The 14291-nt window shown below is 34.7% G+C and overlaps 2 protein-coding genes and 1 non-coding gene across 6 annotated transcripts in view; 1 reads left to right on the forward strand and 2 right to left on the reverse strand.

The window, feature by feature from the left end:
- The window catches only part of intu (inturned planar cell polarity protein), a 35853-nt gene extending 31821 nt beyond the window's left edge, over positions 1 to 4032 (reverse strand). For 3 of the 4 annotated variants that reach the window (XM_059524555.1, XM_059524545.1, XM_059524563.1), the window contains exons 1-2: positions 2873 to 3123; positions 624 to 1192 (exon numbers count right to left, since the gene is read on the reverse strand). In XM_059524555.1, the coding sequence (XP_059380538.1) occupies positions 624 to 1192; positions 2873 to 3006 (703 nt within the window). In that variant the 5' untranslated portion in view covers positions 3007 to 3123. Of the gene's footprint in view, positions 1 to 623; positions 1193 to 2872; positions 3124 to 3639 lie in introns of those variants that run through there. The other variant, XM_059524572.1, reaches the window with a different exon arrangement.
- A 3474-nt stretch (positions 4033 to 7506) lies between these two features.
- LOC132128795 (small nucleolar RNA U3) lies at positions 7507 to 7719 on the forward strand. The gene has a single exon (XR_009428367.1). It is a non-coding gene; the product is annotated as a small nucleolar RNA U3 (small nucleolar RNA).
- A 1583-nt stretch (positions 7720 to 9302) lies between these two features.
- trmt10b (tRNA methyltransferase 10B) lies at positions 9303 to 14101 on the reverse strand. Its single transcript, XM_059524762.1, has 8 exons — positions 13792 to 14101; positions 13613 to 13718; positions 12259 to 12386; positions 12000 to 12152; positions 11820 to 11898; positions 9789 to 9856; positions 9555 to 9678; positions 9303 to 9460 (listed from the first exon to the last, which is right to left on the reverse strand). Exons 1-8 carry the CDS (start codon positions 13909 to 13911, stop codon positions 9327 to 9329), a joined length of 912 nt encoding a protein of 303 aa, XP_059380745.1. The 5' UTR covers positions 13912 to 14101; the 3' UTR covers positions 9303 to 9326.
- Positions 14102 to 14291: the final 190 nt, after the last annotated feature.

A 14291-nucleotide genomic window follows, 5' to 3' on the forward strand; every position in this document is an offset into this window, starting at 1 on the left:
ATCACTGAACGAATCAGTGAACAATTCTGAACGAATCATTTTGGTGAACAAACTGAAAATGAACAAATCTCTTGAAAGAATCATAATTTCCACCACTATTTCAAAACAGTGCTTTGTGAAGCTTTGAAACCTCTGTGAATCATTTGTTTCGATCCAATGGTTCAGAGTGCATATTACATTTCAAAAATCACATTATTTCTGTAATTTCTAATGACACATTGGTATAATAAAAAGAAAAAGAAATAGTTAATATTTTCATACTGGCCTGTTTAGCCAAGCCCTCCATAAAACAAGCCTTGCAAATGAATAAAAGTACATGTGCTATACAGACACTTCATATTTAATGGTACTTGATGATTTCATTTAATAGATTACACTTTCAATAAAATATTTGCACTTTGTTTTTAAAACGTTTTTTATGCTTGTTTGGCCTGGATTTAAACAGCTCTGACCAGCAGGCATCAAATGTTTCTAGCACTCTGAAGCAGTGAATCATTTTGCGAAGCAATTGGTTCAATTGATTCAAAGTAAAAAAAAATTCTACTGGACATTTGAACTGTAGTGCAAGTAAAAATACTAATACATTTTCCTAGCTGACCCACTCACTGTCTAGCTGCGCTTACCAATAAGAATTTCGGCACACTTGCTAGCGGGACTGTGAGGGACCAGACCATGGATGATGAGTTTTCCCCCTTTTGTCCCTGGATTTCCCCCTGGACGGTGAATGACGCCCAGTAAGGCCTCTAACAAACCACCTCTCTCAGGAGACGGAGGCGAGGAACCGCCGAGACGTTTGGGGTTTAAATACACGCACACGTCCTTCAGACGCTGCTGCTGGACCACAACACCTGGCCGCTGGCCCGCTTGATTCCTCAAGATGGAGGTGGGACGCTGGGAAGACCCTGTGTCTTTCCCATCAGAGGCTTTCCTTTGAGATGGTCTCCGCTTTCGCCTCAGGATCTTGGTGAACTTCTTGAGTTTTGCTTCGGTTTTCTTGCTGGAGGCCGCTTGCTTTTTGCCATTGTCTGTGATGATCTCTGCCTCCTTTTCGCTGAAGCGGACGTGATTGGTGGCAGCGGAGTGACTGGCAGAGACCTGGGCCAGCAGAGCTTGTTCCTCTCCCTCACTCAGCTCCAGATAGAAGAGTTCACCGTTTTTCTGGACATCATCCAGCCATTCAGGCTCCAGGTCACTGTGACACAAAACAAAGAGTACATTAGAGCAAGTGATGAAATCCAGAAAACAGTAGCCTCAAAAAAGTATGGACAATAAAAATGTCTGACTGTCATTAATCTCAGAACTAACTTTTCTGAGTCAGCCCAGCTTATTTTCCTAATATCTATCCATTCCAACAGCTGTGAATAAATAGGAACTAACTAAAACAATTCAATCAACTACCTAAAGTAGAAATCGACTGTAGGATTTATTTTGATATTATTTACATACAACCTTTTTTTTAAAGGTTAGATTATGTTGTTAGGATGTTGTTAGGTTTATGTTGTATAAGAAAATACCATGTCAGTCTTTGTACTTCAAAAATACATGTTGTGACAATCTAATGTCATTTAAATGTGTTACTTTCTGTTTCTTTGTAATTAATTGGGGAAAAGGGTTTCAAGGCCATTTTTGTGTAGTATTTATTAATATTTCGAATAAGCTTTGATTTCACATTTTCAGTTATCATTTAAAGTTTTAGTATTTTTTATGTTCTTTAGTCATCTTTATTTTTCCAAACATTCCTATTTAGCTTAATTTCTATTATATCGGTTTAAGCAATTTTAGTACTTAAACTTTTTCTGTTTTGTTTTGTTAGTTAGTTGCATTTTTTTTATAATGATTTTAGTTTTAGTTAACAGTAACAACACTGGACATTAACTATTCACAATTATCGTAAATCGAAGGTCCAGTTTTTTTTTTATAAAAGCTTAGACTTTTATTAGAATTAGACTTGGACAACAGATTGGTAATTAATTACCTTGGAGGCTTTACAAATGTGACAAATTTATTTTAAAATTAATACTCCATGTAGTTTCTCAAATGATAAAAAAAGTGCAAACTGCATGGACATATAATTATACAAAAAAAAAAAAAATTCAAACGTTTAAGACTAAATAAAGCAAATTATCAACTATGCACGTCTCACAAACACAATATAAGAAAACATTTTTTGTTTTATATGCATGTGAAAATATTGCAGTCCCTCACTTTTTGCAACAGACTGCATTTCAGCCTCAGTAATGAAGCAATGCGTGATAGAAGAGTGTCTTAAAACTCAAACTAAACACTAAGCAATGAGTCAGAATGCTGCGGGGAAAGCCACACATCTCAAAGCTTTGAACCCCAATCCTCTCCTTCATTCCAGAAAAACTCAACTCAATACTCAGCCAGACATTATGTTTTCTTCCCCATTTCTAAATTAAGCCACACTACTCTGGTGGTTAGCTTTTGGCAACCATGTCCATAAATTCACTAAAGATGGTGAATAGCATATAATTATTTATGATGGCTGACTTTCCAAATTGGAAACAGAAAATCCCCTTAAAAAATGAGAGAGGGCAGAGAATGGACAAAGTCTATTTTCCTTTTTCACAAGCCTCTCTTTCTAGAAGTGGGTCAGAAGAGACCACTCCACTGAAAGAGTGTTGAACTTAAACTAGCTCTAATATATTTTGCTATTTTAACAGACTTCAACAAATATAAAACAAAAACTAATCGGTCTATTGTGTTTACATACAGCAGGATAATGCATCCAAGTTTACAACGATGTAAATAAAAAAACTTACGTTTATAGCGAAGCATGCAAAATGCTAGATATCTAATTAGCAATCAACTTATTAATAATGACAGTTTTTGAATTTGTTTATGCTCTTACTCGGAGTAATCTGAGTAACTGTAACATGATGCATCAGAATCAGTTTCGCTCCCTCCTTCTTCCTCTGTGTTATTTTCGCGTATGTCGCACTCAAAATCCGCTTCGGTTTCATCTTTAAAATGTCTAGAAGCCATTAGAGCATTTTTCTACTCAATAAACGGCGCTCGTGTCCGTTTAGATCTGTTTTTGAGGTTTCAGGTTTGCGCATTCTTCTTTTGAACGGCTATAGTGTCTTGCCATGTCATCCGCATACGGGTCTCTAACGACCATGTGACGCGTTTCTCAAACAGCGATTGGTGGAATCGAGTAGTATCTATAGCAACAAGGAAGCTTTTGTTGAACGGCGTGGAAAGTCGTTACGCGTCGCGTTACAAAAAAACGGCGACAACACAATCGCCTAGCGACTTCAGAATCATTAACAGGGGTTTTAATAAGCATAATTAAAAACAAATATCATAATAATGGAAGAATAAATATTACAAAAGCTTCGTTTTAAAATTAACAAGACGTTTAATAATGACAGCAGAATAAATTAGCGATTTTTTTGTCATATTGATATAAAGGTCGTTTAAAAGCCGTATTTAAAATATATAAATGTGTCTGAACTCAAGTGGCCCCCAAAAACCGCACGAGGTCTTTAAATCCCGTCCGGCATGCGAGAAAAAGCTGCTCGGGATTCAACTATTCGTCAACTATTCTGTCGCGGAGAAAAGCAACAAACAAACAACACACAATATATAATGTCAAATAAAACGAGTCCTACGAACCTGTACAGAAGCACACTCCGTATAGAATCAAAATCCTCCAAGTTATTAGAGAACGTCTGAAAAGATCGTCCATCCGAGCAGTTATTAAACATTATTTATGCCTCATACTTATATCAAAACGGTTTCGTCGTAGTAAATAAATGAGATCATAGAATCCTATCCGACTGGTAAATTCCTCGGTTTGAATATATTAGCGATTCAATGAAGAAATGGTTAGGGATTCTCTTTTGAAAGACTGTTATTAAGAGTTCAGGAGCTCCATTTATGACACGAGCAGACGATGGCGAGTCCAGTTTCTGTAAAGAAGCAAGGAAAGAAGTATGTGGTCTTGAGTATTTCTCCAGACGACGACAGACAGAGACTGACTGCATGAGCCGATGCTTGTCAAGGCTGATGGAGCATGTGCTTGTGTGTGTGTGTGTGTGTGTGTGTGAGAGAGAGAGAGAGATGCTGCTGCCTCCAATACGAAGCATTATTATTTTGATCCCTGGATAACCAAGGTCATCAAAAAATAAATAAATCAATAAATAAAGTTTAGATCACATTTAGATTGCGATCCCTAGGTGTCCTAGACCATTTTTTCTAAATAAAATAAACAATATTAATATAAATAAATAAATAGACAGACAGACAAATAAATAAATATATACATTTTAGATCACATTAATAAAATGATCCTTGGATATCCAAGGCCAAAATAAATAAATAAATAAAGTTTAGATCACATTTAGGTTGTGATCCCTGGGTATCCAAGGCCATTTTTTCAAAATAAAATAAATATATATATATACCTTTTATATTTTAAATGACACTGAGAATCATATTCTTACTGCTTCTGTCAAATGCCAGAAACCGTTGTAGTATGCTATTCTGAATTTGGCCAACCTCCTCGAATCTATTGAAGCATATGGGTAGCAATATTCAATTTGGGATGTAATATGCAAAATGACAATGCAATATGTAAAATGACAATGCATTTCTGTATTTATTTGTGCAACGTTTGGTGCAAAATGAAAATTAAAATTAAATTACATAATTTTCATTTGCCATATCATACACCAGTTTTAATATGTAAAATGAATACTAATTTTAACGCTTTATAAGTTGCAAAATTAAAATTAAAATGTATTACAGAAATGATTAGATATGTATAACATGTTCAAGCAAAAACTGTGGCAAAATGATCATTTAAATGCTATTTTTCTTAAATACATTAACACTCACAGTCAAGACACTTATGATTGCATTTTCATTCAATGTCCCGCAATGAATGTAGCAAAATTCAATGTGCACATTGAAAATGCATTCCGAGCTGATCACGTGTCCGCCCCCTCCCGACACGTCAATCACTGCGTGAACAAGGCGGGGCTTGCAGAAGGTGAGAGACTCAAATCTCAAGAAGAGGATTCAAGTGAGAGAACATGGACAAGACAGTTGGTCCGTCTACGGTTTGATCATTTCGGTTTATGGCTTCAATATTTCATTCGCACTTATGGGCGGAGCTAAAACGCTGCTTTCATCTGATTGGTCGAATCGCTCAACCTTCAGCTCGGTCTTTTCATTCTTTCAGGCAGAATAAGAGTCAGTACGAGTGCGGCACTGTAATGTCTGAAACTACACTCACTGTTAATTAGCATAATATTTGAATCAGATGTAGCTGGGCACATAGTTCGTGGTGCTGTGACTTGCAAGAGACCCCGTTAAATTATTTCTAGGTTATAGTATTTTATAAATATTGTCCCACTGATAAAAACAGTGCAAATAGTTCTGTCTCCTTGAATAACAGTGAAGTGGAAATAAATATAGTTAAATTTATGAAATAAAATTAAATAGGATTTTTTGGGAAGGTAAGTCTGGCCAGTTATACAGCAACACGAGTCAGACGAGTCTGAAGATCTGAGCTGAATTTGGTGAAACATTAAAGTTCTAGTCTGTGTCAATTACTCTCATAATAAATAATAATAATAATGTTACCTGTATTTTTCGGTATAAGTTGCATCAGTCCAAAAATACATCATGACGAGGAAAAAACATATATAAGTCACACTGGACTATAAGTCGCATTTATTCAGAACCAAGAGAAAACATTACCGTCTACAGCCGCGAGAGGGCGCTCTGGGGTAGGCTACAGGAGCACTGAGCAGCACAGAGCTAATTTTACTATTTTTATTTCAGAAATGTAACTATATTAATTTTTAAAATTATTTATTAATGTCACACACACATACCTAGTGCCTTATGACTTAAAAGATGAGAGTGGTAAATGTTACAGACATGAAACTGTTCAGTCTATTATTGATTTTTATTTCCACTTCACATTTATCCAAAGAGAGAGAACTATATGCACTGTATTTATCAGTGGGACAATATTCATATAATACTACAACCTATAAATAATTTGCAGGTCTCAGCAGCACAAATTATGTGCCCAGCTACATCTGATTCAAATATTATGCTAATTAACAGTGAGCATAGTTTCAGACATTACAGTGCCGCACTCGCACTGACTCTTATTCTGCCTGAAAGAATGAAAAGACCGAGCTGAAGGTTGAGCGATTCGATCAATCAGATGAAAGCAGCATTTCAGCTCCGCCCACAAGTGCGAATGAAATATTGAAGCCATAAAACGAAATGATCAAAACGTACATGGACCAACTGTCTTGTCCATGTTCTCTCACTTGAATCCTCTTCTGACCTTCTGCAAGCCCCGCCTTGTTCACGCAGTGATTGACATGGCGTGAGGGGGCGGAGACATGATCTGCTCGGAATTTTGCTACATTCATTGCGGGACATTGAATGAAAATGCAATCGTAAGTGTCTTGACTGTGAGTGTTAATGCATTTAAGAAAAATAGCATTTAAATGATCATTTTGCTACAGTTTTTGCTTGAACATGTTATACATATCTAATCATTTCTGTAATACATTTTAATTTTAATTTTGCAACTTATAAAGCGTTAAAATTAGTATTCATTTTACATATTAAAATTGGTGTATGAAATGGCAAATTAAAATTATGTAATTTAATTTTCATTTTGCACCAAACGTTGCCCAAATGTATTGGAAAATGTAAATGTAAATACAGAAATGCAATGTCATTTTGCATATTACATCCCAAATTGAATATTGCTACCCATATGCTTCCATACGAATCTTCTCTAGTCTATATAATTAATTTAGACAGTAGAGTAAGCACCTAGTGGGTGAAATATGTAACTGCAGGTTTATTTGCATCCCGGAAATAGTCGAGTTGCATGACAGGATTTAGTTCTGAAGCACCACTATCTGCATAACACATTTATATGCTGTTTCCTCTACAATTCAGATTTACTAATATGTATTTACTATATACATTTTTTAACGTAGCTGTATTAACTTTAACGTACTCGGTTTAACACACACATGCCTGATCACCAAAGGAAGGCTGATACCGAGGAGGATTGTGGGTAATGGCATCATTTTCAACCTTAGTTTATGTTTTACATGCTTTATTGAACGAAATAACATTTAATTAATCTTAAAAGAGATTAAACATATAATAATGAATGTACTGTCACACAAAGTTAAGGGTTGGTGGAATTCAACACATGATGTTTAAGTCATCGCTGCTTCATCAGACACCACTGAAGTCACGTTTAACTTTGGGGACTTTATCAAATAGTTCCATTTACATAATTTTGCATTGAATATGTGCGGTCCTAAAGTATGGGCCATGCTCTTTTATGTTGATATGGCCTCTTAAATCGAGGAGTTTGGTGCGTTGTTTTAATCATCAGTTCGAAGTCTCTGCGGTGACGTCATCTTGCACCACCGTCTGCGAGCCTCATGGGGTCTTTGATGCGCTCCCCGCCGCGCGCTTAGTGAAGTTAAGACTATACTTTCAGGGATCATTTCTATAGTTCTTAACTAGGAAATGTGTTTCGAAAGTGTTGCGTCTCTCAAACCACGATGATGAGTGAAAGTGTACTCCTCTGAGCGTGAGTCGGATAATAACTAGTGATTTAATCACGGATTATTATTATTGATGAACGTTCATTGATTCGGTCTGGATCTTTGAGGGGGAGTGCACGATCCGAGTGGTTTCTTTTAAGTACATAAAAAATTAGAATATATCTATGAATATCATTAGTGATACATCATTTAAAGTAACAGTAAGCCCATTAATATTCCAAGTGCTCAAAAATAAAATAGCACAGTTCTATTTTGGAATGTGTAAAGTATTCAGATTTATTAAATTAGGTGAGTGCTGCATATTAGCATTACAGAAAATTTAATACAGGAGCTATTATTAAAGGTTAGTCATGTGCATTTAGCATGGTACATTTTAATTCACTGAAAGCACTTAATATCTGGCTTCATCTGTAGGTTAAAACGATGTAAATGCAACAATATCTCAACATAAACTTGATATGCGTTTCATAAATAATTGCAAATGCTCTCTTGATAACAAAGCTTATCAAATGCTGCTAAAATTAATTAAATGCCATTAAAGATGAATGTTTCTGTGTTAAAGTTCATTCATATGTAAGACATGTTTCTGTGTTATCAGGCAAGGATTGACAACCTAGAATGATCGGAAGAGATTAAATATAATTCTTTATAAATTATACACGTTAAATTTTAACATGGATTTAGTTCCTTGAAAATGAACTTGAATTATCAATCTGTCACAAGATCAGTAAAATCCACGAGACAGTCATTCATGGGTTCACCAGATCCATCATCCTCTTGGCGTTTTAGAGAAAGCTGTTTGTCAACATTTCGATAAACTGCGAATTTATGTGTTTAAATAAGAAAAGATAAAAATAAAACGATAAACATAAATTATTCTAAGTGCACACAATCCGGTGACAAACTTAGTGCATTACTATTTTAGTTACAATTTAAAGCACAGTATATTTTACAAAATGGCATTTTTAAGGATTATAAGAAGATTCCAGGTGTTTAAGTAGTTCATTATAGAGAATTTTTGTTAAAATTCTTATTGCTGGATTTGTTTCTTACATAGATTTTCGCTTCGCAAGTCATTAACTGATGGACTGGAGTGGTGTGGATTATTGTGATGTTTTTATCAGCAGTTTGGACTCTCATTCTGACGGCACCCATTCACTGCAGAGCACCCATTGCTGAGCAAGTGATGTAATGCTACATTTCTCCAAATCTGATGAAGATACAAACTCATCTACATCTTGGATGACTTGAGAGAGAGTACACGGTCAGCAAAAACTAATCTTTTATAAACTTGCCTTCCTTCTTCAGTGGGCTTTGTTGAAGGCAATACATCATGCAGTTACAAACATCAACCAACAGGTCGAGCTGATGCCTAACTAAATGATTTTGTTTGTCAAGATTGGTTATAACAAAGACAAAGACCCAGTGTAATGTTCCTAATGCGTTAGATTAAACATTAACACACACAGTCATTACTTTATCACTAATGTGATCCTTGCATATATCAGTTTAAACCAGTGGAGCTTTATTGCTGACAAAATATCAGTCAGCTCAGTATTTAGACTGTGCAAAAACCCAACCGAATTAGAGAATTTCAAAATAAAAGAAATGTGACATAAAAAATGCAGTCAGGTATTTTGAATATTATTCATTCAAACATAAAATTGTGTAATATATAGATGAGTCATTAACACTATCATAGGCTCAATAAACTCTATGAAAGCAAAGTCTATGCGTCTACAACTCTTCCGGGGTGTTTCTGTCTGTAGATGCCTCTGACGCCACCATGTAACCTTTTCCTGGAGGTATTCCAGCCGCAAGAGCTTTAGTCCAGTCTTTAGTGTCCCGAAATGTCAGAAGGATCTCAAACACTGGAACACATCAGGCACATGCTAATTATACATCGAGTTTCACAACAGGATTATGAAGGCAGTGTGTGAAAGCAGAGTCAGAGAATGTGATCACCTTGATTAATGGCTAGGATTTTGGAGTGGAAATTTTTTGGGTTTGGTCTCTTCACCATGTACTCATCAATCGGCAGCCGCGCCGTGGGAACGCCGAGCTCTTTCGCCCTCGTGTAGCTTATTTTCTTAAAGAATACAGCATGAGATCATGTTTAGTTAAGCGGTTTCTATATTATAAAATCTCTCAGTAATGTACCTTTAATAAATAACCATATGACCACGGTATGAGTTTCACCTTTTGTATGGTTTCATCCACTAAACCTCCAAGGATGTAGACTTTATCTTCCTCCACATACTCTAAAGCTAACAGGGCAACATATTAAATATTTACATAGAACTATAATGAAAGAAATAGGTTACTTATTGTAGCATTCACATTAATTTTATCTTATCTTTACGACTTAACATGTCAAACTCAAACAGTTCTACTTTTGCATATGACTCATTTATGATCGGAATACAATAGTCAACGTGGAAAAATGACACAGATATCATTTAAGGCAGTGTTATTGTTAACTAAAATGTTTTCGGTAACTGAATCAAAGCTGAAGTTAAAATATAAACTGATGAAAAACGAACACTTACAAAAAGAAGAAAAAAGTTATAATATATAAGCGATTTAAATGGTAAGAAATACTATAATAATGTATAAATAATATTAAAGTGGTTTCATATTACATATTTTGATAACAGGGTTCATATAGAAACTGCAAAATGAAATTTCAGGACTTTCAAAAGCACTACTTTTTTGTTTTTTTCCAAGGACTAAAATCAGAGATCTCACTTATCAAATTCTAACAAATAAATGAAAAGTTCACAGATTAAAAACCTTTATGTTTAGTCACTCCCTCGCACAAATAAAGTGCAGCAATAAAGCATGCAATGAATGTGGCAACTTTAACATTTGCAAGGATATATTATTGCTTTCCTTATACAAACTGATTTTTTATTTTATTTATGAATATACCTGACCTGAAGAATGAAAGCTGTATCATAAATCACCACTTATCAAAATAGGGTCGTGTGTGACAATACACTTACAGATACTTGGTTCACTAGAATGAGACAATACTTTAATACTATTTTTAAGATTTTTTTTTTTAAATGACAGTATGTATTTTGAAATATTGTAACTAATCTAGGGTTGTAACTAATGATTATTTTGACAATTGAGTAATCGAAAATATTTTTTTAGTAAAACAAATAGACTTAAGTGAAAAACAGGCTTTAGTATGACTATTTATATATGAACTAACGATGAAGCAATAATAATTGGTTCGAATAAAGTATCAAAACCAAGTAATTACACTGTTTTTTTGAACAACCCTTATAAAATAGGCCTACATCTACACAAAATATAAACATAACCAAATTATTATTATAACTTATATATTATAACATTAACCTGCAAAGGGCGCAAATGGCCTGGTTCATTTTACAGCGTTATTCAAGGACTTTTAAATCCATGTAATTTTAATATTTGTCCACCTGCAAACTCATACTTTTGAAATCACGATGTACAACAAATCGCATACTTAGAAATATGTTGATGTATTCTCCTGTGTTGGCATAGGTAGATTTATACATAATTTACATTACAAGTTTAAGCAACAGAAAACGAGTTTGTGGAACAAGCGGCTGAGATGGAGACGTGTGAATGATAAGTGTAAAAAAAAAACGCGTAAGATTTTATATGCATGGCCTAAAGAAACGCAAACTAACAGCACTTACAATAAAAGAACGTAAAATATAATGCAGGCACAATCAAAAGTTTTACCACAAACACAACTTTACTAACTAATATCGCGAGACCACTTTTCACCTAAAGGAGTAATATTGCGAGATCTCGTGCGCTGCTAAAAGCCAGGTGAAACGGCTCTGTATTTATATCAGTCTGCATCGTTTATTTTGTGTAAAAATACTATTTTATCGAGGAAAAGCAATAACACTTATTTCATATATACTGTCCTTTAAAAATACAAGGAATTTTCAAGTAGTACTTTCTCAAAAATAAGGCTGTTTTCCAGGACTTCAATTTCAAAAAGTCAAATTCAAACACTTTAAGCACCTTGTACGAACCCTGTGATAAAAAAACAAACAAATTTTCACCATTTGAAACAGTGCATGCCAATGAATCATACACAATAAAACCAGGGCTGTGCACTTAAAAAACAAAAGTCAATATATTCAATGTTAAAGTAAATGTTGATGTTTTGTTGACCTTTAACTTATTCTTAACGCAATATAGAATATGCGCGACATGAACCTTCACTTGCGTCTGGTGTTAAATATATCACATCTTCAGAGGGAAACAGATGAAACCAGCTCTCCTCAGTCACATCAATCTGTGGGATTCAGAGACACCATAATAAAACTCGTTTGCTGTATATCATTTCTGTGATTCTGCTTTGACTATTGAAGGTTTTAAAACTAAGAGAAGACTAACCAAATAATTCACAAAGCCGTCATTCATCCGAACACACTCTTTATACAGCAGACTGTCCTCTTTTAACTCCGTCAGAAATATGCGGAAAGGCTTCAAGGCTTTCTTATTGCATCCATAGAGGCGCCTGATCTGACATGCAAGGTGGCTGATTTCCTGTGAGAAACAAATGATGAACAAATAAAACTCTCACTCTACTTATCAAGCCAGCAGGATCAGGTATCAACCTGCCAGACTGCGGTGGTTGTGTAGTGAACCTCACTTTGGCAGAGAGACAGTCAGTCATGCTGAGATCAACACACAGGCCAGGTCCTGCTTCTCTGGCCTCCTCCAGTCTCTCTTTGGTAATCGCTTTAATGACACGTTTACTGAGCTGCAGCTCATTCATATCTGCAAGATAAACATCTTATCCATTAGGAAGCAGTCATTATTCCAGAATGTAATCGAATAAACACTACTGTGCAGACGTTTGGGCTTAGTAAGAAGTTTCTGAGAGTCTCTTCTGCTCACCAAGGGTGTATTTACTTCATAAAAAAACAAAAAAAAACAGTGAAATATTATTACAATTGAGCACTGCGTAAGCACTAGCAGCGCAAAAGGTCATGGGTTCAATTCCCAGGGAACACACATATGGGTAAAAAAATGTATTACCTGAATGCACTGTAAGTCACTTTGTATAAAGCGTCTGCTAAATGCGTAAGTGTAAATAAAAACAATATTACAAGTTAAATTAAAAATTTTTAAATATATGCTAAAATGTAATTTAATCCTGTGATCAAATATATATATATATATACATACATATATTTATTTGAAATGGAAACCTTTGATGACATTAACAGGACTTACCTGCCACTTTTGATCAATTTGAATGCATCCTTGATAAATAAAAGTTGAATTTGTTTTGAGTTGTCAAGCGATTAAACGCGATTAATCACATCTAAAATTAAAAGTTTTTGTTTACATAATATATGTGTGTATACTATGTATAATTATTTTGTATATATAAATACAAACACATGCATGTAAATATATTTAAGATAGGGTATGTTTATATATGATATATTAAATATACAATATAGGAATATAAATATATATGCATGCAAATATTTTCTAAATATATACTACTGTATGTGTCTGTATTTATATATACATGAACACATGACAGGTAAAAATTGATAGCCTGAATGCACTGTAAGTCGCTTTGGATAAAAGCGTCTGTTAAATGCATATATTTTATTTAATTTAATATATACACACAATATACATGACAGCACTATTTTTTTTAATACTCCAAACTACATCTAGCAGTATGTAAAATGAGTGTTTATGCATTAAACATATAGCTGCTTTTCTCAATTTAACAGGATGTTTAAAAGAACCATATTTATAATGCTGTTTGTAGAATTACAGATGCCTTTTTACCATCATTAAGTTCTTTAAAAAAATGTATATGCATGTATTTAAATGGAATAACCATGAATTCCATAATATTTTAAATGTAATTAGAATATTTAAAGTTGTAAAGTCAATATAAGGCATGTATGAATGGGACATGAAATGTACTTCACACAGTAAGATTGTCAGGTAACATGGTGTATTAAAACCCATATCACCTTTATTTTGTTTGTTGAGCTTCTTTCTTAGTTTCTCCTCTCTTCTTTTGCTTCTCTTCGCCTCCAGTCTCCTCTCCCAGTTCCGCTGTTTGCGCAGGACATTTTTCTGCAGAAGCAGTAAAACGAGTGACACACTGGTAATTAATATATCACAGTATAATTACTGTGTGTCATCTTACAGAGCATGTGGTCTCCTCGCGGTCACACAAGGGCTCGAGCTCCACATCGATGCGCAGGAGCGACAATAAATCCGCGTTCACTTTGGACAAGGCTTCTGCACAACTGCTCTCTTCTTCCATTCGGTTTAGTGTCTAAAATGGGACCTATATATATATATACCATCTCCGTCAAACTGAAAGAGGAAGCAGCAAGGAATAACTGTAATCTAAGTGTCAAAACCCTTTCCTAAAACTTGTAAACCACACATACAGCGTCTCGGGTGTTTAGATGATCCTCTACAGCTCGCGCATTGTGATGACGCAACTACCACGCTGTCGCTCTTACAGCTGTAACCTTAGCACAGAAAGATCAACGGTGTACATGTTGGATTATTAATAGAAGACACATTAAGCTTGTATGCTTGTAATGACAGAATTAGATTGATTTCAGTCCTAAATAGATGAAAAGAAAAGAAAACGGCTGCATTTTTAAAACTACGAATAATCGCATCATAAAAAAT

Source organism: Carassius carassius, chromosome 3, assembly GCF_963082965.1.
Source record: "Carassius carassius chromosome 3, fCarCar2.1, whole genome shotgun sequence".
In the NCBI taxonomy this organism is placed as follows: Eukaryota; Metazoa; Chordata; class Actinopteri; order Cypriniformes; family Cyprinidae; genus Carassius; species Carassius carassius.

Coding starts and splice junctions, on each gene's coding strand:
- trmt10b (XM_059524762.1), bottom strand. CDS start 13,911: ATGGAAGAAGAGAGCAGTTGTGCAGAAGCCTTGTCCAAAGTGAACGCG. Junction 12,387..13,612: donor GCTCAACAAACAAAATAAAG/GTGATATGGGTT, acceptor TTTATCTTGCAG/ATATGAATGAGCTGCAGCTC. Junction 9,857..11,819: donor AACACCAGACGCAAGTGAAG/GTTCATGTCGCG, acceptor TTGCCCTGTTAG/CTTTAGAGTATGTGGAGGAA.